Source organism: Leucopleurus acutus (assembly GCF_964270905.1).
Source record: "Leucopleurus acutus genome assembly, chromosome: 5".
Taxonomy (NCBI): domain Eukaryota; kingdom Metazoa; phylum Chordata; class Mammalia; order Artiodactyla; family Delphinidae; genus Leucopleurus; species Leucopleurus acutus.
The window spans coordinates 68,178,232-68,203,289 of record NC_139147.1 but is presented as its reverse complement, the minus strand read 5'-3'; the positions used below and the strand labels follow the sequence as shown (position 1 = coordinate 68,203,289).

Below are 25,058 nucleotides of genomic sequence, written 5' to 3'. Positions count from 1 at the left end.
TTTATTGAGGTATAATCAACCTACAGTAAACTGCATATGGTTAATATGTATAATATGATAAGTTTTGACATATGTATATATCCATGAAACAGTCAAGATAATTAATATATCCATCATCCCCAAAAGTTGAGTAAAGTTTTCTGCATTTTGGTTGCTCTTAAATTCCTGGCTCACTGTTTTCTTTTGTAAGCAAGCTTAAAATACATTTGTAATCAGCTGAGTAAGCCATTTGGATCTCTGCTATGTTCCAGTGGCTGTATGGAATGTTACTTAAGGGTAGGGCCCCCTAAGATTAAGAATATGTTTAAGGGGCTTCCCTGGTGGCGCAGTGGTTGAGAGTCCGCCTGCCAATGCAGGGGACGCGGGTTTGTGCCCTGGTCTGGGAGGATCCCACATGCTGCGGAGCGGCTGGGCCCGTGAGCCATGGCTACTGAGCCTGTGCGTCCGGAGCCTGTGCTCTGCAACGGGAGAGGCCACAACAGTGAGAGGCCCGTGTACCACAAAAAAAAAAAAAAGAATATGTATAAGAACTGGTACCTCCTTTTAATAAGTTTACTCCCATGAGTATTCACATGTATACTTATATAATAGTATTGATCTTCTTCCACCAATCCCACAACTATTTCATTTGACTCCCTGTTGAGTGAACTTAGGGGTTTTAATAGTTAATGTCCATGTATAATATGTTGATTAACTACTGTATAATTTTGTAAAGAGTTATTGTGATATGTTGGCATCGTTTTTGAAAGAATTATAAGAAAATTAAACTCTACAGCCTGTCATTAATGAATAATTCTTTCACAGGCAGTCTGGGCTCTTGGCAACATTGCTGGAGATAGTACCATGTGCAGGGACTATGTTTTAGACTGCAATATTCTTCCCCCTCTGCTGCAGTAAGTTTCTTTTTCTTTTTTTCTTTTCTTTTTTTTTTTTTTTGTGAGTAATAAAAATACGGGAAGTTCCTCAGAGAGCAGTGCATCTTTGGAAATCATTTTGGATTTCCTAGTGTTACTTTTCATTACAGATATTTTCTTACTAACTTGTTCAGATCATTTCCTTGGGCATCCTATCTTATTCAAGTAACAAAATTTTGAATTCCTTGTGTTAGAATTAATTAAGCTTTATTGTTGTAGAGAAGAGCTGTTTGAAGACATCTGTTTATCAATAGCATTAAGTGGTTAAATATTTATATTATGCCATCAGAGAATTAATGCCCATTATATCACTTACCATTGCATCATTATGCTTATAGGTTATTTTCAAAGCAAAACCGCCTGACCATGACCCGGAATGCAGTATGGGCTTTGTCTAATCTCTGTAGAGGAAAAAGTCCCCCTCCAGAATTTGCAAAGGTAAGGATTACGCTTGTGGGAAATTGGCAGAAAAAGTACAGTTAAAAGAGTCTAAGAGGGCTTCCCTGGTGGCGCAGTGATTGAGAGTCCGCCTGCGGATGCAGGGGACACGGGTTTGTGCCCCAGTCCGGGAAGATCCCACATGCCGTGGAGCTGCTGGGCCCATGAGCCATGGCTGCTGAGCCTGCACGTCCGGAGCCTGTGCTCTGCAATGGGAAGAGTCTAAGAACCAATATTAATGTGAATAGAAAGAGAATAATTTGTTTCTAGAAAAATAGGTCTTTTTATTTTTGTTTGAATTTGAAATAAATTTTCACTGCCTTTAAAAAGCTCTGAATTACTCTTAAAACATGGCATTTTTTGTGTGTAACAAAGTATCTAAAATGCAGAATTTCCTAGCGTTAACACTTAGGAAAATTCCTTTACCTCTCTGATCCACAAAGAGTGTTTTGACAAGGAATCTCACTCTGAGAATTGGTATATGTTAAACTTTGCTCTTTGAAATTGTTTTCCTTGGGCTCTGACTACCTCATCAAAGTAAACTGCAGGGTTATTGACAGCATTCCCAAAGATGGTAATGTCACTTGGCCACTTACTGCTCCATCTTCAGAAGTATTAATCACACCAGAAGTCACCAGGTGTGTGCCTGGTGGCTTTCTGGAGTTTCCCCCCTCATTTCTTGCTTTTTTTCTGTTGAATTTCATAATCATATCATCTTCCCTTTATAGGTTTCCCCCTGTCTGAATGTGCTTTCCTGGTTGCTGTTTGTCAGTGACACTGATGTACTGGCTGATGCCTGCTGGGCCCTCTCATATCTATCAGATGGACCCAATGATAAAATTCAAGCAGTCATTGATGCAGGAGTATGTAGGAGACTTGTGGAGCTGCTGATGTAAGATATCTTAAAGTGTGTCTGTTCTTTTGTCTCTTATATTAGTTTTCTAGTTGCTGATACTCAAATATTAATGCATTATACTGATTTATTGTGCTTTAGGCTACTGTCTTTTGTTACTTTTTTATACTCATGTCAAATCTGTTTGATTGTTTTGAGGATTATAAAGAACCTCTCATTCTGCTGTAAGCAGCCCTTTAGCAGAAACATTTGGAAAACTTTGATCTATGTAATTCTAGCTCATGATTAATGACCTGAGACCAACCACTGGATAGCAGAAGGCACACTGACACTAAAAATGGTCGTTTTTCATCTTTTTGTCTCATTTAGAGCTTAACCTAGACTGGTGTCAGACTTTGAATTTTATTTTGCTATATCTCTTTGTGATGCCTTTCATTTATGAAGTGGAAGATTTACTGATGGCATAAATAATTTGAGACTGTATTTATCAAATTTTTAGAAAATAGTATCAAAGAAAAAAATTAAGAGTGATAACATAATGGGGAAATAGTATAATTAAAAGCCATGTGAAATTTATTGGAGTAAGTACAAAGTAGATGCAAGGAAACATTGCCCCAAAGATGACATGTGGAATGAATTAGATAGTATAATATATAGAATATAAAACTCTGGGGTTGTAAGACAGGAATAAAGACACAGACCTACTAGAGAATGGACTTGAGGATATGGGGAGGGGGAAGGGTAAGCTGTGACTAAGCGAGAGAGTGGTGTGGACATAATATATATACACTACCAAACGTAAAATAGATAGCTAGTGGGAAGCAGCTGCATAGCACAGGGAGATCATCTCGGTGTGTGACCACCTAGAGGGGTGGGATAGGGAGGGTGGGAGGGAGGGAGACACAAGAGGGAAGAGATATGGGAACATATGTATATGTATAACTGATTCACTTTGTTATAAAGCAGAAACTAACACACCATTGTAAAGCAATTATACTCCAATAAAGATGTAAAACTGTATATTAAAAAAAAAAACTCTGGGGTTATAGACTGGGTACAGATCAGCCGCATAATGCTGTTGTGAATTAAAAGCAATATAATGCTGGAGGACTCAGAAGTACATCATTCAGAATCTGGGAGAGTAACCTTTTGTACTCTTTAGTCTCTAGATTACTAAATATTTTAACCATTTCTTTTTAGTCATCGGATCTTAAATGTGGAGAAACTGGCACAGTTTTGAGAAGAGTGATCAATCTCATTATAAGGGGAGAGAAAATAAGATATTTAGGGCTTCCCTGGTGGCGCAGTGGTTGGGAGTCCGCCTGCTGATGCAGGGGACGCGGGTTCGTGCCCCAGTCCGGGAGGATCCCACATGCCACGGAGCAGCTGGGCCCGTGGGCCATGGCCGCTGAGCCTGCACGTCCGGAGCCTGTGCTCCGCAACGCGAGAGGCCACAACAGTGAGAGGCCCGCGTACCGCAAAAAAAAAAAAAAAAAAAAAAAAAAAAAGATATTTAAGGAAAGTTAAAGGATATTAACTTACTTAGCCTAAAATCAAGACTTAATATCTGTCTTCAGATATATAAAAGATTTGTGGAGGGGTTTTTCAGACCAGTAAGTCAGCTGAGGTTTAGTAGAAAGAGTCTACTATTTGAAGTATGAGGCCTGGCTTTCATTTTCAAGTTAGCTCAACTGTTGATATATTTTTATTCCTGTGAAAATTAAGTGATTTGTAAAACTTAAAAAAAGTGCTGTATAAATGTTACTGTCTCTTTCCATTATCTCAGCAACCATAGAGACCAAGTAAAGAGGAAATGAAACCTGCATTAATGAATAAGAGGGAAATCTTGGACTCCAGGTGATTGAATACCTGGGAAGGGTTATTAGAACAGATTTGTAGTTTTTATCGAAAAGTACCAAACAAAAGGAAAGACAGCCTTTCTTGGGGACACCAAAAACATTTCCTCATCATGATAGGGTTCCTTTAATAACCACCATAGGTGCCTTTCTGCTCCAAGAACCGATCACATATTAATTTCTTTTGGGTTTCAGCCCTAAGGAAAAGAGATTAAAGATAGAACTGTTGGATATAACACATCTTTTTATGGTTGCAGGCATAATGATTATAAAGTGGTTTCTCCTGCTTTGCGAGCTGTGGGAAACATTGTCACAGGCGATGATATTCAGACACAGGTATGAATAAATGGTATCTCTTTCTTTTTTCTTTCAGAAATAGCAGATTGACCCCTCATGATTATGTTTCTGTTACAGTATTTAACTCACATGGGGAGAAATGATACTTTGTTTCATTAATGTTTGTTAAAAGTGTTGGCTTTGGCAACTACTTTCAATACCTTCACTATCTCTGTCTTGACCTATTGCTTTGTGGCAATTTTGGGTTCCCCTATGGTGTAACTTATCCTTTCGGTTCGGTTTATTTCCCACTACTTCTACTTGAAGGGGTTCTTGTGAACATCAGAAGCCTCTAGTAGCATCCTTTCTGTCATCTTCATCTTATCTTCCCTGATGGCTTCCTCCTTTTTGTACACGGTAAGTTTCCTATGTGAGAAGTAGATACTGGTTCTTGATGTCACCTTCTATTCCATTCAAATTTTATATCAAGATACATCACTCACAGTAGATTGTTATAGCCATTTTTCTTCTTGATCTCTCAGATGCATTGGCATCATCTTTAAAATTATCTTCCTAGGCTTCTGTGGTGTTGAAGTATTTTGGGTCTTCTGCCTCATTGACCATTTATTTCTCCTTAGCAAGTTCCTTTACCTGTTCTTTTCTGTTTATGGGATTATCCCCTGGAGGGGATTAGTTTTAGCCTTAGCTCTTCTTAGCCAGCTCTGACTTTCAGCAAGACATTTAATGTCTTCACTTTTCTAATCTCTAAAATTAGGAGACTGAATTTGTTCTCAGGTGTCTTCCAACTCTTAATATTTAACTTTAAATTTATTCTGTCCGCAAGGGAACTGGTGTACCTGGACCTCTGCTTATTTATGTTCCTGTCTCAGTGAATGGCCCCAACAGTTACCCAAGCCAAAAACCTGGACATTAGTTTGATTATACCCTTTCTGCCACCTTTCTCATCAGTCACTAATGACTGCTATTTCTACTCATTCCTTGCAGTGCTTAGTTCAGACATTTCTTGTATCATTCCCATATCACTAGAAGGATGCTTGTAAAATGCAAATTTGATCGCGTCATTCTCTTAAAATCTTCTTATGGCCCCCTGTTGTCCTTGGACAGTGTTTAAGATCCTTTAAAATCTGGCACCTGTATAATGAAATGCTGTGCAACAGAATGAAGAAGCTAATAGGCATGTATATGGAAAGGTTTCTAGGTTCTGTTGTTTAAAAAGAAAAACAAGGGGCCGAATAGTATGTAGGATATATTACTATTTGTGTAAAAAACGGGCAGGGAGGAGAGGAGAAGAAAACAATGTATGTTTTTGATTGTATTTGCATAAAATTTCTCAGGAAGCATAAACAGGAAACTAATAACATTGGTTGTCTCTGTGGAGAACCAGGTAGCTGGGGTATAGGAATGGAAAGGAGGCTCTTAACTATATAGTCCTTTTTATTTTCTGAATTTTAAAACCATATTGGTATATTTGCTATTCAGAAAAAGTTTCTGTCTGCCCCCTCCCATGCCATACTCTGTGCTTTTGCCATGTTTGTTCTGCTGTATTAGCTATGATCACGCTCACTTCTGAGACTTAACACATGGCTTGCTTCCCTCTGCATGGAACATATGCTTCCATCCCCATCCCTGTTCTGACCAGTCCCTCACACAAATCCTCACTCTGCCACTAATGCCTTTTCATTCTTCAAGTCTTGGTATTAACATTTTCTCCAAGAAGCTGACTCTTAAATTAGGTGCTCATTGTTTTGTTTCATCCATCATAGCACTTACCACACTGTATTGTAACTGTCTACTAGATTGTAAACTTGTAGAGGTGGAACTGTGTCATTCTTGTTCATTTTTGTTGCTTCTACAATAGTCCCTGGCACAATATATAGAGACTCAAAAAATATTTACTGAATAAATGAAGTTCTGAACCTATACATCTAGTTCCAACCTCTCTCAAGTTCCAGTCCCATGTCTCCAGTACCTGTCTCGCCTTCTCGTCTTGGTTTTTCCCATTTCAGTTAATGGTACAACTGTTCACCCAGTCTTGAAACTTTGCAGTCATATTTGGTGTCTCCATCTCTCACACTTTGTATAGCAAGTCAGCAGGTCTTAACTGATTCTTAGTGTTTCTGGATCCACATCTGATTACCTTAGTTTGGGCCCTGTTTTCTCACATGCAGGGGTTGTTGCTGTACCTATCTTATTCATCCTCCTGCTCTCCCAGGCATTTACCCCTCTCAGTGTATTCTTCCTAATAACAGCTTAATCTTTCCTAAAATAACTTTGTTCACATTATTTTCCTCCTAGAAACAATGCGCTTCTTTAATGCCTGTGAGATAAAGAACCATTTCAGCATTTTTTCATTTCTAACCCTTCTGTCTGCTGTGTCCTCCCTCTTCTTTGCTTATGAAATCCTGTCTGTGTTTCAAGGTGTTCCCCCCCACCCCCTCCCGTGAAGTGTTTTTTTCCTTACTACTCCTCCCCAGGTATTCTTTAACTTCTGACATGCTTATTTTCCACACCACATCTTTGGCATTTAAAAATGCTTTGTGATGTCTTTCACACTGTTATTTGGAAAGACTGTACCTGTTAAACCACAAGTTTTGTTATTTTTTGAGTTAATTTAATAGGCAAAAATCGGCTTCATTGTAATTTGCATTTCTTTTGTTACTTTGTGAGGTAATTTTCTATTAAAAATATAGTTTCTCTTACCAATTTACATATTAAAGACAGCAACGCTTTTTTCCATTACAAATACTTTTTCACATTGTGTGGTGTGCATTTTAATTTTCATATGAGTTTTTGACATGCAAAAATTTCTATTTGGTGAAATTTTAATTTTTCCCCTATAATTTCTTCTGTTGTTTTTATGCTTGGAAAGTCCTTCACTGTCCCCAAACCAGCTACTAACTAATATTTTCTTCTGCTTTATGGTTTCTTTTTTATATTTACTCTTTAAATAAGTTGCAGATTTATTTTACTGTTTGGGGTTAAGAATTGATTTTTAAAATATTTTCAACTAGTTGCCCCTTATTCTAATACCATCTATTAAATAAGACTACCAGTCATTGGAGAAAGAAAGGATTAATCTTATTACATACTTATTAATTCTTTATAAATACTTGTATTTATTTCTAGACTAGATATCCTATTCTTTTGTTCAGTGATTGATTCTTGAGCCTGTCACATATTATTTTAATCATTATAACTTTATGATTTTAGTTTCTGGTAGAGTAGATCTCCTTGTTCATGTATATTTGTCATGTATATCATCCTCACCTTTGTAAGCTGTTTGATAGCTGGGGGCATATACTTTTAATCTTTGTATCCTATAAAGCACCTGGTATACTTAACTAAGCATGTATTGATTCCTTGACTTCCAGGTAGAGAATTATCAGAAGACTTAAAAATCTGAGACCACTTATGAATTTCTGGCCACTTGATACATTTACCCAAAAGACATTTTCATATGCTATAGGCATAGGAAAGTGAATAAGGCATATTGTGCCATATTAAATATGTTTAGCAGTTGTGAGTGTATATAATGAAACTGCTTTGATAATCTTAGAAATGAATTCTTATTAGCAGTGAGTACTTTTATACATATATAAAGTTATTTCTAAAATTTCAAGGAGAGATGTTATTTCTTTGTATTTTCCGAAAATAAAGTCTTTGAGTTAAAGGTTTACTTCAGTTTGGATTAACACAATAAGTAAAATTTTCAAACTTTTTTCTTTAGGTAATTTTGAATTGCTCAGCTCTGCAGAGTTTATTGCATTTGCTGAGTAGCCCAAAGGAGTCTATCAAAAAGGAAGCATGTTGGACAATATCTAACATCACAGCTGGAAATAGGGCACAGATCCAGGTAATCTCATAGCACCTGTCTTTTGTTCTGTATTTTTATTAGTTAAGGTTTTTTTTCAGTCAGCCTTTAAAGTATGTATAATTTTTCATTATTGCCTTGGAGAACACTAATTTCCAATGTTGTCTTATTTAGTCTACTTCTTACTTTTTTTATCCAACATTATAGAGGTTAAATCTTTTGAAACTTACACTTAGGCCTTGGTTTTTTCTCTTTGCCTTTAATATTTGATGATTTTTCAAGATCTGAGACAAGATCTGTATTTTCAAAATGTTTTGATGGACTTTACGCTAAACAGATTGGCTTTACTCTTGCCAAATAAAATATTTCTTTTCTGGGCTTCCCTGGTGGCGCAGTGGTTGAGAGTCCGCCTGCCAATGCAGGGGACACAGGTTCGTGTCCCGGTCCGGGAAGATCCCACACGCCGTGGAGCGGCTGGGCCCGTGAGCCATGGCTGCTGAGCCTGCGCATCCGGAGCCTGTGCTCCTCAACAGGAGAGGCCACAACAGTGAGAAGCCCGCGTACTGCAAAAAAAAAAAAAAATTTCTTTTCTAGTGGACCCATATGTTGGATTGCTTCAATTTTTCATGACTCTTTGGGGACCCAGTTTTCTCTAAATGGTTATCTGCCCTTTACTTTTGTCCTTGTATTAGTGGGAGAGTAATCGAAGTGAAAGGCTAAGCCATAGGCCAAATGGTTCAGAATAAGCCATGAGAAAGGCTGGAATAATGAGTTGGAAAAGATATACCATAGACTTATGGGACTTTGAGCTCAGTGGAGTCATAGAGGTCATCTAACCCAACATTCTCAATTAAAGATGAAACTGAGGCTCAGAGAAATAAAATGATTTGCTCAAGGATACCTCTAGTAAATGACAGGACCAAGATGAAGCACCTTTCCACTAAATTTTACTGACTTCCTTCAGTGGTGTAATAGAAAGAGTTCTTGACCAGGAAAGCATGGTTAGTCATCCCCAGGAAGGTGTCAGGGACTGAGATTGATAACTGTGGCATTTTATAGCATGCATCAGGGTGATTTCAGCTGCACTTTATTGTCTGCTACCACCAGGCTCTCATATAGAATTCCTCAGTTTTTTGATAAATGAAATGATATGAACCCATTTTAGGTTCTAGAGCTAAGGAGAAACATGAAGAAAGCAATTTGAGGAAGACTGCTTTAGTATATGAGAGGGATTGAGTAAAAGTACTCTGTCTAAAGGCTATTCTGGTAATCTGTGTGGGAGGTGGTGGCTTGGAATAGAATGGTGGCAGTGCTGAAGGAAAGGAAAAGATGGACTTAGGACGTTCTGAATTGAGAATGTAAAGGAGACTTGGTGACTGATTGAATTTAGAATGAATAAATAAATAAATAAATATAAAAACAGCCTTTGTAAACTAGAGAGGTTTGAAAGGAGACCTGATACAAAGAGCAGATGATATGTTTAAGGTGGTTAGCAGATGTTAAGTCAGCTGTCAGCCACCTTGGGCTGGGGCCCCAGTGAGAAATGTGGACTGGAGAGGTAGAGCACACGTGTGAGAGTGGATGCTATGAGAGAAATGAGAATGGCAGAGGAAAAGAAAGAAAATTGAACTTTTATAATTTGTTATAGTGAGTGGAACAAGAGAGAAAAATAAAAGAGAAAAGAACCCAGGTAGAAAACTAGGAGATTACAAGGTCACAAACTCCAGGGAGGATGTTGTTAGTGATACTAAGTATAGCCAAAAGGTTAAGGATAATGAGGAGTTAAACTCCTTCCAGTTTATTTATTTATTTATTTATTTTTTGCGGTACACGGGCCTCTCACTGCTGTGGCCTCTCCCGTCGCGGAGCACAGGCTCCAGACGCACAGGCTCCAGACGCACAGGCTCCAGACGCGCAGGCTCAGCGGCCATGGCTCACGGGCCCAGCTGCTCCGCGGCATGTGGGATCTTCCCGGACTGGGTCACGAACCCGTGTCCCCTGCATCGGCAGGCGGACTCTCAACCACTGCACCACCAGGGAAGCCCCAGTTTATTTTTAACAGGGGAAGGGTGTCATTAGTGAAGCTAGCTGAAAAGTTATAATTAGTGTCATGAACAGTTTTACAACTCTTGTAATTTCCCTTTCCGCTTAATTTTTTCATTCCAGACTGTGATAGATGCCAACATTTTCCCAGCCCTCATTAGTATATTACAAACTGCTGAGTTTCGGACAAGGAAAGAAGCAGCTTGGGCCATCACAAATGCAACTTCTGGAGGATCAGCTGAACAGATCAAGTAAGTACTAGCCAAGTAGTATCTTGTAAATTAAAGGAAAATTACTGTCTCCCAATTAAGAATGCTCAGCTCTAGCCTCTTGGAAGATTGTTCTCAGTTTCATAATTAGACTCAAGCGTATATTTGACTCCTTATATCGCTCCCATTCTCTGTTGCTGAAGATAATTCTGGGATGTGAGAGGGAAGGCATATTTGAGGTTTGAGGCGATTGAAATACTTATAGGGGTGGCTTGAGCCTACTCTCAAGCTGCTTGATCAAAAACATCTTGGGTAGTCTAGAAGGTTACTTGTAGAATTCTTAGAGTCTAACTTTAATAGCTAACTCTTGCTATTTCTAGTTTAGATGTCTTAATAGTAGAATTGGACAGACTTGAAAGAGATGTATTGATATGCCTTAAAATAAAGTGCCAAATTTAGTAGAGGCAGGTCTCCTAAAGGACTATGTTATTCAGTAAAGGGAAAGGTCTGTGTATTAGCTTGAGACTTAAATGGCCCCTAGGGCAGCAACTTATAATCTTAATGGCTAGAGTAGGCATAAATATGGATAGGAATCAATTCCTCAAAGGAACATCATATAATCAGATGGTTAATTGTGGATATATACAGTATTTCAGATAGAAAAAAAAAAGAAGAATGGAACCTAGACTCTTAGCCTGCCTTAAGATTCTTTGGGGAATTCAAATGAGAATATGGTTACCAATGAGTGTTAAAGCATTTAACCCCTTCTATATATGTAGTAATATGGGGGAAACATAGCTACTTCCGATATTGTTGCTTTGTGGGTTAAATGCAGGTGCTCAACCAGTGCTGATTTTTTAGTGCTCTGTTGGGAATTTCAACATGAGAAGGTAAAGTAGTCCTAAGATTTCAGAAACTGATCAGAAAATAAGATTACAGAAAATAAGTATGTACCTGAAATAATACAACTTAAATAGATTAACACATGCAGTAGCTATTTCGGTGAAGTTCATCATGGATAGGTTAGCCAAGGAGGACTTCAAGTGGTCTTCAGAGCATATTTGTAGGGGATTGGGTCTTTTTTAACCTCTAGAGTTCGATCTGGGGTACTATGATTTTTAAGTATGCCACCACCAGATGGCAGTAATATGAAGTAATATAGAAGTTATTAGAACAGTTGATGGTTGTCTTATGTTCAAATTCAGATTTATAATTATTGTCACTATATTTTATACCAAATATGTTTTCTTAATTGAAATAGTGAAACTGTACAGGTACATATTTTAAAGACATTTTAAAATACTATGGTATCTTTCATCAGAAAGTATTCAGGGGTATTTTGCTCTGTTAGAGAGGAATGGAATGCCTACTATCCCTTTTTACAATTCAGCATAGCTATTTATAATAATAGAGTTAATTATCAGTCTCCTAGCAGTTTTTTATTAACTGGGTAAAGAGTTATCTTGAAAGATTATTATAAAACTATTATGGTCCAAATTATAGAAAATAAGCTGTCTTTATTACTGATAAAAGACATCTGTGTGGCTTCTGCTTATTGTTGAGAAGACAAGATTTAGATGCAAGAACCAGTTAGAATAACTTAGGAAGTACTCATAATTTTAGGTTAAATATAATCAAATGCTAATACATACTACAGTTTTTAAAAATGAAGGATAAAGAATGTTGCCTGGAATTAAAGTTTCATGAAAGAGATGAAACTTGACATTTGGGTAGAGATTTGGCAGTTTTGGAGGAGAGAGAATAGCATGAGGGAATATGCACAGTAAATGTTATTGGAAGAGGCAAATCAATCTTGCTATAGGTTATTCTGTGCAGGGATGAGGAATTAAGTAATTGATGGACTTTGAAAACTGGGATGAAGGCCTTAATCTTGGGAAGCAGGGAAGTCCCAAGAACATAGTGTTTTGAGGAGAGGAAAGAGAGCAATTAAGATGCCATTGCAGTAGTTTAGTATACTGTGATGGCCAGAATTAAGGTAATAGCTGTAGGGACTTCCCTGGTGGTCCAGTGGTTAAGACTCCATGCTTCCACTGCAGAGGGCACGGGTTTGATTCCTGGTCGGGCAACTAAGATCCCGCATGCTGCCAGGTGTGGCAAAAAAAAAGTGTTGTAGCATGAGGTATGGGTCTAGATATGGGAAATAACGATCTGTAGGATTTGGTGGCAGGTTAACAGATTGCAAAGGAAAGGAAAGAGCCAAAGATGACCGGAGAAAAAGGTGGTGCTGTTGATAAAATTAGGACACAGAAGAAGCAAAATCCTGTTTGAGAGGGATGGCTTTATTTATTTAATTTTGGCTGCGTTGGGTCTTTGTTGCTGCGTGCGGGCTTTCTCTAGTCGTGGTGAGCCGGGGCTACTCTTTGTTGTGGTGCGAGGGCTTCTCATTGTGGTGGCCTCTCTTGTTGCGGAGCATGGGCTCTAGGTGTGTGGGCTTCGGTAGTTGTGGCATGTGGGCTCAGTAGTTGTGGCTTGCGGGCTCTAGAGTGCAGGCTCAGCAGTTGTGGCACACGGGCTTAGTTGCTCCACGGCATGTGGGATCTTCCCGGACCAGGGCTTGAACCTGTGTCCTCTGCATTGGCCAGCGGATTCTTAACCACTGCGCCACCAGGGAAGTTCCGAGAGAGATGGTTTAAGACACAGTGAGTTTGTTTTTCATCAGAAGAAATATTTGAGAAATATAATTCACTTTTCCAGATAGTAAATTCTAGTGGACTAAATTTCCTTACCCAGAAAATTTTCTTAATGGAAGCCTTTTCTGCCACAAAAGCCAGCTAGCGTCAGTGACCAGTGATTGCTTTATCCAAGTGTTTGAAATACACCACCCATTGGAGCCAGTTCCAGACTTTAACCATAGAATTGTGCCTGTTTTCCAGTCATCTTTTCAAGTCTTCAGACTTTCCTGAGGACATACTTCTTGCAGTGCTTTTCTCAAAGTAACATGACTTTCCAACTCCTATACAGCCCAGGTCTTCTGATGACCTGTTTTGCTTTTTGGTGCAAAGTACTATCTTTGGAGAAACTTGCATCAGTAGTGAAATACCACTATGGTGGTCTTAAATCTCCAAAGATGAGTGGTTGCATCAGAAAACAGCACCTTGAATTCCTCTGATCTTGTAAGGAGGTATAATTTAAGTGGCTAGAATTGGGAACCCAAAACTCATTTAATGAACTGTGCCATAATAATAATAATACCATATTTTTGCAAATATAAAACCTCACATCTTCAAAACTCTGGATTTACTTATTAGCACTTTTTTTTTTTTTTTTTTTTTTTGCGGTACGCGGGCCTCTCACTGTTGTGGCCTCTCCCGTTGCGGAGTACAGGCTCCGACGCGCAGACTCAGTGGCCATGGCTCACGGGCCCAGCCGCTCCGTGGCACGTGGGATCTTCCCGGACCGGGGCACGAACCCGTGTACCCTGCATCGGCAGGCGGACTCTCAACCACTGCACCACCAGGGAAGCCCTTATTAGCACATTTTTGGGTAGAGTTTTTCAATAAGAAAGTTTTAGTCAGTATTTATTCATTTAATTATATACAAGTTCTAGAAGCTTTCTAGAACTTAAAATTTGTTTTTAATTCTGAATCATTTTCAGAACACTGGTTTTCATAATAAAAGGTTTCACAACCAGACAGTATTACAAAAGTAAATGAGGTTTTTAAAGGCGATGTAAGGATTAGAGGTTACTGAGCCAAGCTTTCTAGATGGGAGAGAAAATCATATCAAGCATAGACCATGATCCAGTTTGCAGACAATTTGGAGATTCTGAACAAATCTCTGAAATCCAGTTGGTGTTCTATAGACTTGCCTATATAGGCCAGTGAAGTTTAAGTGTAGACATGTAAGTCATCTGTTTAATTAACTACTCTAAAATTTTGCTGGGGTTTAGTGACAGACTTAGTCTTTGATTCCCAGATTTTTCCATTTCAGGAAACTGAGGCACAGAGAGATCAGATAACTTGTCCAAAGTCATCCAGCTTTTTTTTTTTTTTTTTTCCCAAAGTCATCCAGCTTGTATGTAGCACAGCTGGGATGTTGTAGTGGTGGTTATCTCTGGGTACTTTTTATTTTTCTTTATGCTTTTCTATGTTTTTCAAATTTGCAGCAACTAACATTTATAATCTAAAGAGGCTTGGTTTTGTTTTTTTTAAGAAAAACAGTGAGAATTATGTAAATATGTTGAAGGAATGGTTAACAGTTTTTAGTGACTAAAAACTGTGGTGTAAAGGAAGGGGAAATGGTCAGAAATGGCTTCATGCCTTACCTAGTCTCTTTATGACTGACCTAGTCTATTCCTAGGACATATCATCTAAATTGTCAGTAAATATTTAAATAAAATTACACACAATACTGTTAAATTCATTCCTTTGTAAATAATAAAGCTAAATATTACATAAAACTTTTTAAAAAATTAAGCCTTTTTAAAGAACATTTTTAGATTTACAGAAAAATTTAGATAATACAGAGTTCCTGTATACTTCCCTCCCTTCTAAGTTTCTTCTAGTAAAATCTTTTGCTTTAGTGTGGTTACATTTGTTATAGTTAATGAACCAGTACTGATACATTATTAGCTTAAGTTCATATTTTATATTAAGGATTATTCTTTGTGTTGTACAATTATAGGTTTTGATGAATGTTTCCACCATTGTAGTATTATTCACTGCTCTAAAAATCCCCTCTGCTTCACCTATTCATCACTACTCCCTTACTTCCATCCCTCAAATCCCTGGCAACCACTATTCTATTGCCTTTATAAAAGTTTTCTGTTTTCCAGAATGTCATATAGTATGGAGTCTTTTCAGACTAGCTTCTTTCACTTAGCAATATGCATTTAAGGTTTCTTCACATCTTTTCATGGCTTGATAGCTCATTTTATTTCTTTGTATCACTGAATAATATTCCATTGTCTGAATGCACTACAGTTTATTCAGTCACCTATTGAAGGACATTTTGGCTGCTTCTAGTTTTTGGCAGTTAGGAATAAAGCTCCTGTAAATAATTCTTGTACAGGTTTTTGTGTGGACATAAATTTTCATCTCAATTGGGTAAACGTCTAGGAGTGTGATTGCTGGATCATATGGAAAGCTTTGTTAAAAAACCAAAAACAAAAACCTGCCAAGCTGTTTTTCCAAGTGGTTATCATATTTTGCATTCCCACCAGCAAAAAAAATGAGAGTTGTTTCTCCACATCCTTACCAGTGTTTGGTATTGTCAGTGTTTTGGATTTTAGCCATTTTAATAGATGTGTAGGGGCATCATTGTTTTGATTTGCAGTTCCTGAATGACATATGATGTTGTGTCTTTTCATATGCTTTTTTGCCATCAGTATATCTTTGTTGAGATCTTTTGCCCATTCTTAAATTCTGTTTTCTTATCTTTGAGTTTTAAGAGTTCTTTGTACACAGTAGAATTGGCTTGTTGGGCTTGTGCTGGCGCTGGCTTTAGCACCAAGTGTGTCCTGTTTCAGAGGTGTGGTTACCTATAGAAACAAAAATGAAATTAATCAAAACTATACTATTTTGAAGAATCACTCATAGTCAAAGTAAGAGTATTCCAGTTTCTTCGAGTCTAATAATTGTGGAGGGAAAAAAAATGGTGATGGTGCCAGAGAACTGTTTTTTTTTTTTAAATTTATTTGTAGCTTTTTTTTTTGACAAGGTGTAGGTTGTATGGTTGAATGGGTGCCTACTTTTATTTCTACAGTGAATTTGAGGATTTCCCTCCTACCAATTTCATAAAAGTTTTATGAAATGAAAAGCTTTGTTTGACTAAATTGTTCTTTGTATTAATTTAGGTACCTCGTAGAACTGGGCTGTATCAAGCCACTCTGTGATCTCCTCACAGTCATGGACTCTAAGATTGTACAGGTTGCCCTAAATGGCTTGGAAAATATCCTGAGGCTTGGAGAACAAGAAGCCAAAAGGAATGGCACTGGCATTAATCCTTACTGTGCTTTGATTGAAGAAGCTTATGGTAAGATAGATTGTTTAATAGATGTCCTGAAATTATTTTTTTCCTTTTTCTCCATGCTTTTCTGGCTTGTCTACACCTGTCATTAGCAAACTCATACAAAAAAGTTGTTCTCTTATGAGTAATATTTAGTATGCAGAATTGGAAAAGCAGATGCATTGTAGATGTGAAGAGAAGCAAGTACCCTTTTAAGTTGAGCCCTTTTTACACTGGGCTGTTAGGATCTTCCATTCCCTGACTCTGCTTGCCATCGTGGGTACTTTTGTATTCTTACTAGTCCATCTGAGCCTCAAGAGCATCCATATCTACTGTAGACAATGCCCGACTCCACTCCTTTTCTCTTGTAAGATTTTAGAGTTCTGATTTTGAGTTGCATCCCCCAATTCCTGTGTTCCTAAAGTGTTCTTGACTGTAAACTCTAAGAGTTTCATTAGAAACAGTAGAGTCACTATCTGCTGTTTGGTTTCCTCATTCTTCCAATCTCAGTTCTAACTGTACTCTTAATCACTGGTTTACCACTGTACTTTAAAACTTCTAAGTTCCCTAAGTGATTTTAATGCATAGCCAGGATTGAAAACCACTGCTCTAGGGTTTGTTTATTCCTAAAATTGGAATTAGGGATAATAGGGCACATTCATCTTCAAATTTATCAGATAATGCAGAATTGTTTTCCAAAATGACTTTAACAGTTTACCATTTTTTAAAGGCCTGATTATAAAAACTATATTCCTGCTTAGTGTAAGAAATTTTGAAATGTATGAAAAGACAAATGTTCCTCTACCCAGATCTTTTGCCATAGGAGAGAACTTTTGTTAATTTTTGGATGTGTGTGTGTGTGTATACATGTATATATATATAAATATGGATACATATATGAATATGTATTTTTTTCTTCTGAGCAGTGTTAACATTTATTTCCAGTATCGCTGTAGCAGTTAGATTGCTTATGGCTATAGGTAAAAGAAAGCCTAGCTCAGATGTGCTTAAACTTAATAAAGGGAGGAGTATGTGTTGGCTAATTGTTCTGGTTAGACTTCTTAGTTTAAGCAATAGAAATTGATTCTGATTGATTTAAGGATATTACACATGTGTTGAAATGATATTGGATAGCTCAGGGCCTAGGTAGATAGAACCAGAGCAAAGAATAAATTAGGCCACAGACACAGTCCAATAGGAAAACTTCTGTTCCTGGCCTTGGGCACAGGATGATGTGACTGTTATGGAAACTGCTGCTTCTGGGGACTGGCTGTTTCTTGCACACATGTTTAAGATGTCAGTTTGCAATAGTATTATTCAGATGTAATCCCAGCAATGTTTTCTATGTTGCTGCAAGATGCTTATGAGATACAGAGAATCTTCCTTTTATGTCAAGGAAAGAGACATGGCAAAATATAGTTTTATTAGAATTTCCAACAGATATACAACAGATTTTTTTTTTAATTCTTCATTCTAGGTCTGGATAAAATTGAATTCTTACAGAGTCATGAAAACCAAGAGATCTACCAGAAGGCCTTTGATCTCATTGAGCATTACTTCGGGACCGAGGATGAAGACAGCAGCATTGCACCCCAGGTTGACCTTAGCCAGCAGCAGTACATCTTCCAGCAGTGTGAGGCACCTATGGAAGGTTTCCAGCTTTGAAGCAATACTCTGCTTTCATGTCCCCGTGTCAGACCAGGCTACCCAGTCGAGTCCTCTTGTGGAGCCCACAGTCCTCATGGAGCTAACTTCTCAAATGTTTTCCATAATACTGTTTGCGCTCATTTGCTTGCCTTGCGCACCTGCTCTCTTACACACATCTGGAAAACCTCTGGCTCTCTGTGGTGGAATACCCTTCTAATAAAAGGGTAACCAGAACGGCCCGCTCTCTTATGGAAAACCCCTAGGCTGTGGAGATCCGCACTTATATATTATAGAGTCATGGGAATATACACATAATAATGTGGCTCCCTTTTTTTTTTTCTGGGGGAAGAAAGAGGACTCCTCATTCCCTTTAATGTGGGAAAAAACACATTAAAAGATGAGACTAAACCTTTATCTTGAATTTCACACAACTACTTGCAACAAGGGAGATGTTTAGACCTGTTATGTACTTCAGAGTACTTTTCATGAGTTCTTCCACAGTGAACCCTTGGATTACCTGGTGGCTTTTTCTAGCCAAATTTGCATTAATCCTTACTGAGATTGGATGGTTTTCTTTCCTCTGTTGGCGCCATTCTCCACAGATATTCAACCATCCGCTCCCTCACCTTCAGCCTTCAGTGAATGTGCTTTCTAGTTGTCAGGAATGCTGAAGAATTAACACTTTGACTCTTAAATGTGATACTGGTTTGAAGATTCCCTTAGAGCAAAAAGGAGAGGGGCACATATTAATTTGTATGGCTACTGCTTCTCTTTGGTCTTATGTGTCTTAGGATTTGGAAGTGGTTCAATTCTATTGCTGGTATGAAGACTTAGAATCCTTAGTGATCGAAACCGTATCCTGTAATTCAATAAACAAGTTAAAAACAAATAGAAAAAAAAAAGCCCTCTGATTTTCCCAAACTTAACCAGTGTGACTAGAGGCTGTGTTTCTGCATTAAAACAAATGTTTCAGGCTTTGTGGTCCTGATCAAGGTCCTCATTAAATTGGAGTTCACCCTAGGTGCTTTTCCCCTCTGTGACTGGCAAGTAACACATGCTTTTAAAGGTTACTTAGGGAATTCTTTTTTTTTTCCCTTAGTTGGGTGCAGCTGGATTCTAATGTATTCATGCTGCACATAAGTAACATCTTCATCTTAAATAACCATCTTCTGGACATGACCTGTTTAACCCAAATAAGGGCAGTGATCTTTTTCTTATAACCTCATTGTTCCCTAATCATTTCATTTCATCTCCTACTAGTACTACCCAGTCAAGTCCCCTCCATAAAATAAAAACAGTTCTACCTTCTGGCTCATTTAATGATGACTGCAATCTCTACCTGCAAATGGCGCTTCCAGTACTGTCTTCAGTGATCCACATTTGTGCTCAGACTGGAATGAAAAAATAAGCTTAATTGCCAAGAGAACTGCAACTGAGTTCAATACGACTTCTTGGTGCTAGTTGGCCATCTTGACTCAATGTTGGGATATATTATCAGAGAAGATTTTTTGTTGATGTGCTGTTCAAAATGAATTCTGAAGGAAAAGTTGCTCACTTTTTCAGAGAATATCCTTTTATTAAACCTCTTTGATTTTGTCCTCTTCTAGAATTCATTATAACCCCAAAGCATAACTATTTGGAAGTTCCCCTGGCAAGCTGTTATGTCTCTGGTAAATCCTGCTGAACTTTAGGGACATTCAGAGCTTTCATACCTCATCATGTTATTTAAGCAGCCAACTTACGTGATCTGATTTAAACTTTAAAAAATCCACTTCATTCAAAGTAGAAAGATACAAAAACAGAGGACATTTATCAGCCAAGCGTGTGATGCATTTTTTGCATCTAGTCTGTAACTGTGTCTGTGCTCTGGATGGATACCGTCTGATGTCTGTCTGTTATTGATGGAGCAGCCATGCAAAACTAGTCAACTCCCATCTATAACTGTTACTTTTTCTAGTGCTGCTTTGTGCTGAAAGAACATTTTAGTTTACTGCACTTGACCTGTAAAAGACTTTGATTCTTTGTAATTTTAGGGACAAATTAGGTGGTTAATTTAAAGAAAAACTTTCAATGTTGCCTTTACATCACATTAAAATATAACTTCTTTCAGAAGGGTAATATAAACACTGATTCATAGTAAAAATCTTGTTTTTAGCTTTGACTTTTTCGTGGCTGAGTTTTTTTAAATTGTAAATTACTGGTAACACATTTCTCTAGGATGTTTTAAATCATGTACCTTCTATTGGATAATTTTAAAAATTTCAGCTCCTTTTGATAAACCAATTTGAATGGAAAAAATATAAAACAAAATTATTTCCCCAAGTTAGCAAGAAGAGCATACATTGGGAATTTTTGCTAGCAATTGCAGGTGTCTCAATGAATGAATTAAAACAAAGAAAGTCCATTTAACTAATGTGGTCTATTTTCTGTCTAAAACAAGAGGAATTTATCTTGCTCCTGTCCTAGAAGTTCATGAGCCATGAGATAACGAGCTAATTTTTTGCAATGAATTTTTTTTAATATAAAAGTTGGAATTGATAAAAAGTTAAATCCCAGCATAATTGTTGTAACTGATAAAGCAGCCTTTTTGGTAATAGGATGACATTTAGGAGGTAGCTGTTAAGTCCTATTTTTAGTTCTCTACCTGGCAGATTGTATCAATTTACTTTATTGTATAATCTTATCACTAAGATGTTACTTATTACAAAAAAAGCATGCTAATTTCAACACAGGAAAACTCTTCTGTAGTTTAATATACTGATGGGGTGGGGGTGGGAAGTGGCTTGATTTTACTTTCCTTTCCTTTTCTTCCTCCTCCAAACTTTCAAAGTGTATTCTTTGAAATGAGAACTTCAGTGGGAAAAAAAGCATTGATAACATTTGGGATGTAAAGGCACTTTGTATGTGAAGGACCAGGAGGTAGATAACGGCCAGATTGAGAGACACCAAAAAAGGTAAAGATGATAGATACGAAGAATGGTGAGAATTAGGAGACAGAGTTCCCCATGGAACACTTTTAATTCATGTTGTCACTAAGTAATTAGAACCCTTTTAAACTTAACTTATATCAGCTGTACTGTTTTCGAAAATTCTGTTGCCCTAGGATTGTTCCTTCCATCTGCCAGATAAAGCTGAATGGGATCTGGGTCATTTTTCATCGTTATTGTTACAGATATAAACTTTAACAGTTATCCCATAATAAATCTGAATTATTCCAGATTGTTGCTGACTTTGCATAAGGAAAAATATGTAGTATATTTTATTAATCAAACTTTGTCAACTATCCTTTGTTGTACATGGCCACCCACGGGCAACTATGAATTTACTTCTCTAGTGCTAAATAAATATTTCAGTTATTTAATACCCCAATTTGGGGTTGCATTATGAAAGAGTTTTCCTCAGGTTGAAGAATTTTTCTTTCTCGCTAATGAATTTTGTGAACATTTTTATATCAATAGGCAAGTCATTATAGCTGTTTAAGGGCTTGGGGCTTTTTACATATATTAGAAATTGTGATGTCTAAGGGTGATTTTCACTAAAGAAAAGGGATCCACTTTTAGAAAGAGGTATTATTTGCTTTTCATATTTATTTACTATGTTCTACCTCCTACATTCCAAAATTTGCTCATTTGCAGAGACAGGTATACATATATATGGAAGTCTCAAATCTGAATTTTTTGCCATCTGAAGTTAACAGAACCATTTTCTTCTGTTGTGAGGTGAGCAGAGTAAATATATATCTACCCCGCTGGGAAATATTCTTGGCTATCTTTTTCTATCATCAAAAGTTAAAGTTACGTATATATCTTTAAGAAGCTAAAGTAATTGAAGGCAGATGTAGTACTACTAGTACAGTAAGTCTGCTCTAACTTGGAGAATATTCTGTAACATGCTTTATTGTCAGAAAAGGATAGGTAGTAACAATGGGTACCAGAGCATCAGAAGAATGTGATAAAGTAAAATAAATTATATGCTGATTCTAAAAATATCAGATTGCTACTGGACATAAAATTCATCTGGAAGTTTTGGGGTAATAAGAAAGGATTAAGGGTAGATGTAGTTCCATTCTGTTTTCAGCTAGGGGTAGACAAGGAAGTCCCAGTCTGTTTTCCTACAGGTCACATAAAGGCAACTAGTCATTATTTGAACCATTGTTGTGTTCCAGGTGCCTGGCTAAGTAAGGGCTTTCACTTTTTCTCATTTAATCCTTCAACTGCTCTTTGAGGTGGATAATTGTCATTATGTTACAGGGACAAAATCAACACTTAGGAGAATTTACTTTGCCTCAAGGTCACAGCCCTTGGACACTGTCTAAAGGTGGGGAAAAGCCCTGCAGTTGTGTGTCTTGAAGAAAACAGCAGTCACAGTGAGGTGTTCTGTGCCAAGAGTTCCCAGAACAAGACACAGCAACCATAGCGGGGCCAACTCTTGTTTTGTTGGGCCATTCTTTCTCGTTCTTCCTTATCAGTCCCCTTGAAATGACTAAATCAGGTATGAATTGCTTTTAGGTTACATAATCTGGAGTGTAGACCCTCTCAGTCCAAACATCTTTCCCCTTCTGTGGTGCTAAAATTCTGTATGACCTGACAAGTTAAAAATAATATATAAATGATTGATTTTGAGTTTAGAAGCATAATGGCTAAACTCAGAAACATGTTTCCATTCAACAAACTCAAATGTAGGAAGTACTGACAGAGAGGGAAAGGCTTTGGAACAAAGAACGCTGCCATAGAAAGCAGTGCCATCCATGGATGTGAAGTTAACACAGCTTCCTAAAGGAGTGTCAACACAGGAGTGTCCAAAGTTTAAAAATGACCTTTTAATGTATGTTGTTGAGTATGTTCTGCTTACCTCGTCATTTTGACCACTCTATGTCCTTTTTCAAAGTGTTCTTACACTTTGATTTGGAATGGTTCTAATGATTCTTTGTACTTGAATGTGGTTGGTCAGGCCATGGATGAGTGCCTTGCACACAGTAGACATTCAATAAATATTAAATGACTGAAGGAATGTGCATCTATGTGATATTAGTAAAGGGTACTTGGGTACCAAAGAAAGCTCAAAGGAATTCCTTTATGCTGCTGTTTGAAACAAGGATTAGCAACTCTTTAGTGTCTCAAAATTTAAGTGTTTTATATGTAGTTCCCTTTCAGGAGACATAATTTGACCTGAAGTTTACAAAAGCAAACGCTGTCATAACACAGGTTTGTTATATTAAAACAAACAAACCCCCCCCCCCCAAAAAACCCTATGCCTTCTGAGAAAAGTTAATGGGTATATTTTACAGGGTAACTAATATATAATCAACACCATGTTTATATATACACCAGAAATAGCTCATCAGTCTCTTCTGGCATACTCTAAGAAGAAAACATTTTTTTGCCAATTATATCCAACCAATGTGGAACTGGTGGTTGCCTTATTTAGGCTATTAAATATTTTTCATTTTTACACATTATATGTATTGCTGCATGAGAATACTTTCTTTATACATTCTTCCAATTTAAGTGACAAATCAGTAGAAACAGAAAGATGTATTTATTCATTCTGTGATTGCTTCTCTACCATTTTTGACATTCCACTGACCAGGTATTTTTTCTGAAAACAAAAAATCTTAAAACAGTCTTAGTTCCTGCAGACTACACTATCATCCATAGTACACAATTGTAGGGTTTACAAGTTTATTAAAGCTAGCTTAGATGACTGTTGCCCCTATTTCATTTGCCATTTTGAAAAAAAGTATTTTTTTAAAACATCTTTATTGGAGTATAATTGCCTTGCAATGGTGTGTTAGTTTCTGCTTTATAACAAAGTGAATCAGTTATACATATACATATGTTCCCGTATCTCTTCCCTCTTGCATCTCCCTCCCTCCCACCCTCCCTATCCCACCCCTCTAGGTGGTCACAAAACACGGAGCTGATCTCCCTGTGCTATGCGGCTGCTTCCCACTAGCTGTCTATTTTATGTTTGGTAGTGTATATATGTCCATGCCACTCTCTCACTTCGTCTCAGCTTACCCTTCCCCCTCCCCATATCCTCAAGTCTATTCTATAGTAGGTCTGTGTCTTTATTCCCGTCTTAACCCCTAGGTTCTTCATGACCTTTTTTTTTTTAGAAAGTATTTTTCTAATTTAAAATCAATAATGGTCATTTCTGTGATCTTGAATGTTTTTCCAAAGAATTAAATTACTCTCTAAATTCCTTTATCTATACCCACTTAACCTGAGGAAGCCAAAGGAGCCCAGCGGGTGTCCACAATATGGATCACTGCCCTATCTAAAACACTTGGCCCCAGCATTATTTATGGGTAAGGAGAAAATAGAAACCCAGAAGACCACAGTGGTGGGGAGAGATCTGCGAAGGCTGGAGTGCAAATTAGCATACAAAGAGTGTAGAATCTTCCAAGATTAACTTCTGATAATGAGGAGAGCCCTCTTGGGAAGTCCACACTTACTGTTCTGATTTGCTGGGGGCAGTCCCAGTTTTTAAATCAACACCTGTTAATTATTTTAGTGCCCCGTTTAACTTTAAAGAAGTCTCAGTTTAGATAAGTTGCATGGCCACCCCATATTTAGCCCAAAGAGATGCTTGTATATTTAAATTGCTAGTGGTCTTAGGCAACTGGGTATGTATAGAGTTCTATTATGCTTGATTTTTGAGGTCTGGATTTGGTAATCAGTTGCTACGAAGGACGTCAGTCAAGTTGTTCCTTAGTATAGGAATCACTCCCAGGCCGTGTTTAAGGTCTGACACACATACCCACCCCCCACCCCCAATTTTTTTAGAATTAAAAAAAAATGACCCATTTGTGGCAATATTTCTACTTAGAATTGCAACTTTACTGGGTGGCAAGGAGAATAAACCTTTCAACCACAGATGAGACTTTCAGTTCTAAAACTTCTATGGGAAATTTAAAGAAACTTTAATGGGAGAGAAACTTCCAAATCCCCTATCTGGTGAAGATTAAAAGTAGCAAAAATAGAAATGATTAAAAACGGGACCGAGTAAGGAATTTTGCTT

The 25,058-nt window shown here is 37.5% G+C and overlaps 1 protein-coding gene across 1 annotated transcript in view; it reads left to right on the top strand.

Moving 5' to 3' along the window:
- KPNA1 (karyopherin subunit alpha 1) overlaps positions 1–23,008 on the top strand; it is a 75,389-nt gene extending 52,381 nt beyond the window's left edge. The window contains exons 7-14 of the mRNA XM_082839861.1: positions 805–893; positions 1,253–1,352; positions 2,081–2,244; positions 4,319–4,397; positions 8,086–8,211; positions 10,336–10,463; positions 16,237–16,415; positions 17,866–23,008. Of these exons, the coding sequence (XP_082695987.1) occupies positions 805–893; positions 1,253–1,352; positions 2,081–2,244; positions 4,319–4,397; positions 8,086–8,211; positions 10,336–10,463; positions 16,237–16,415; positions 17,866–18,053 (1,053 nt within the window). The 3' untranslated portion in view covers positions 18,054–23,008. The remainder of the gene's footprint in view (positions 1–804; positions 894–1,252; positions 1,353–2,080; positions 2,245–4,318; positions 4,398–8,085; positions 8,212–10,335; positions 10,464–16,236; positions 16,416–17,865) is intronic.
- Positions 23,009–25,058: the final 2,050 nt, after the last annotated feature.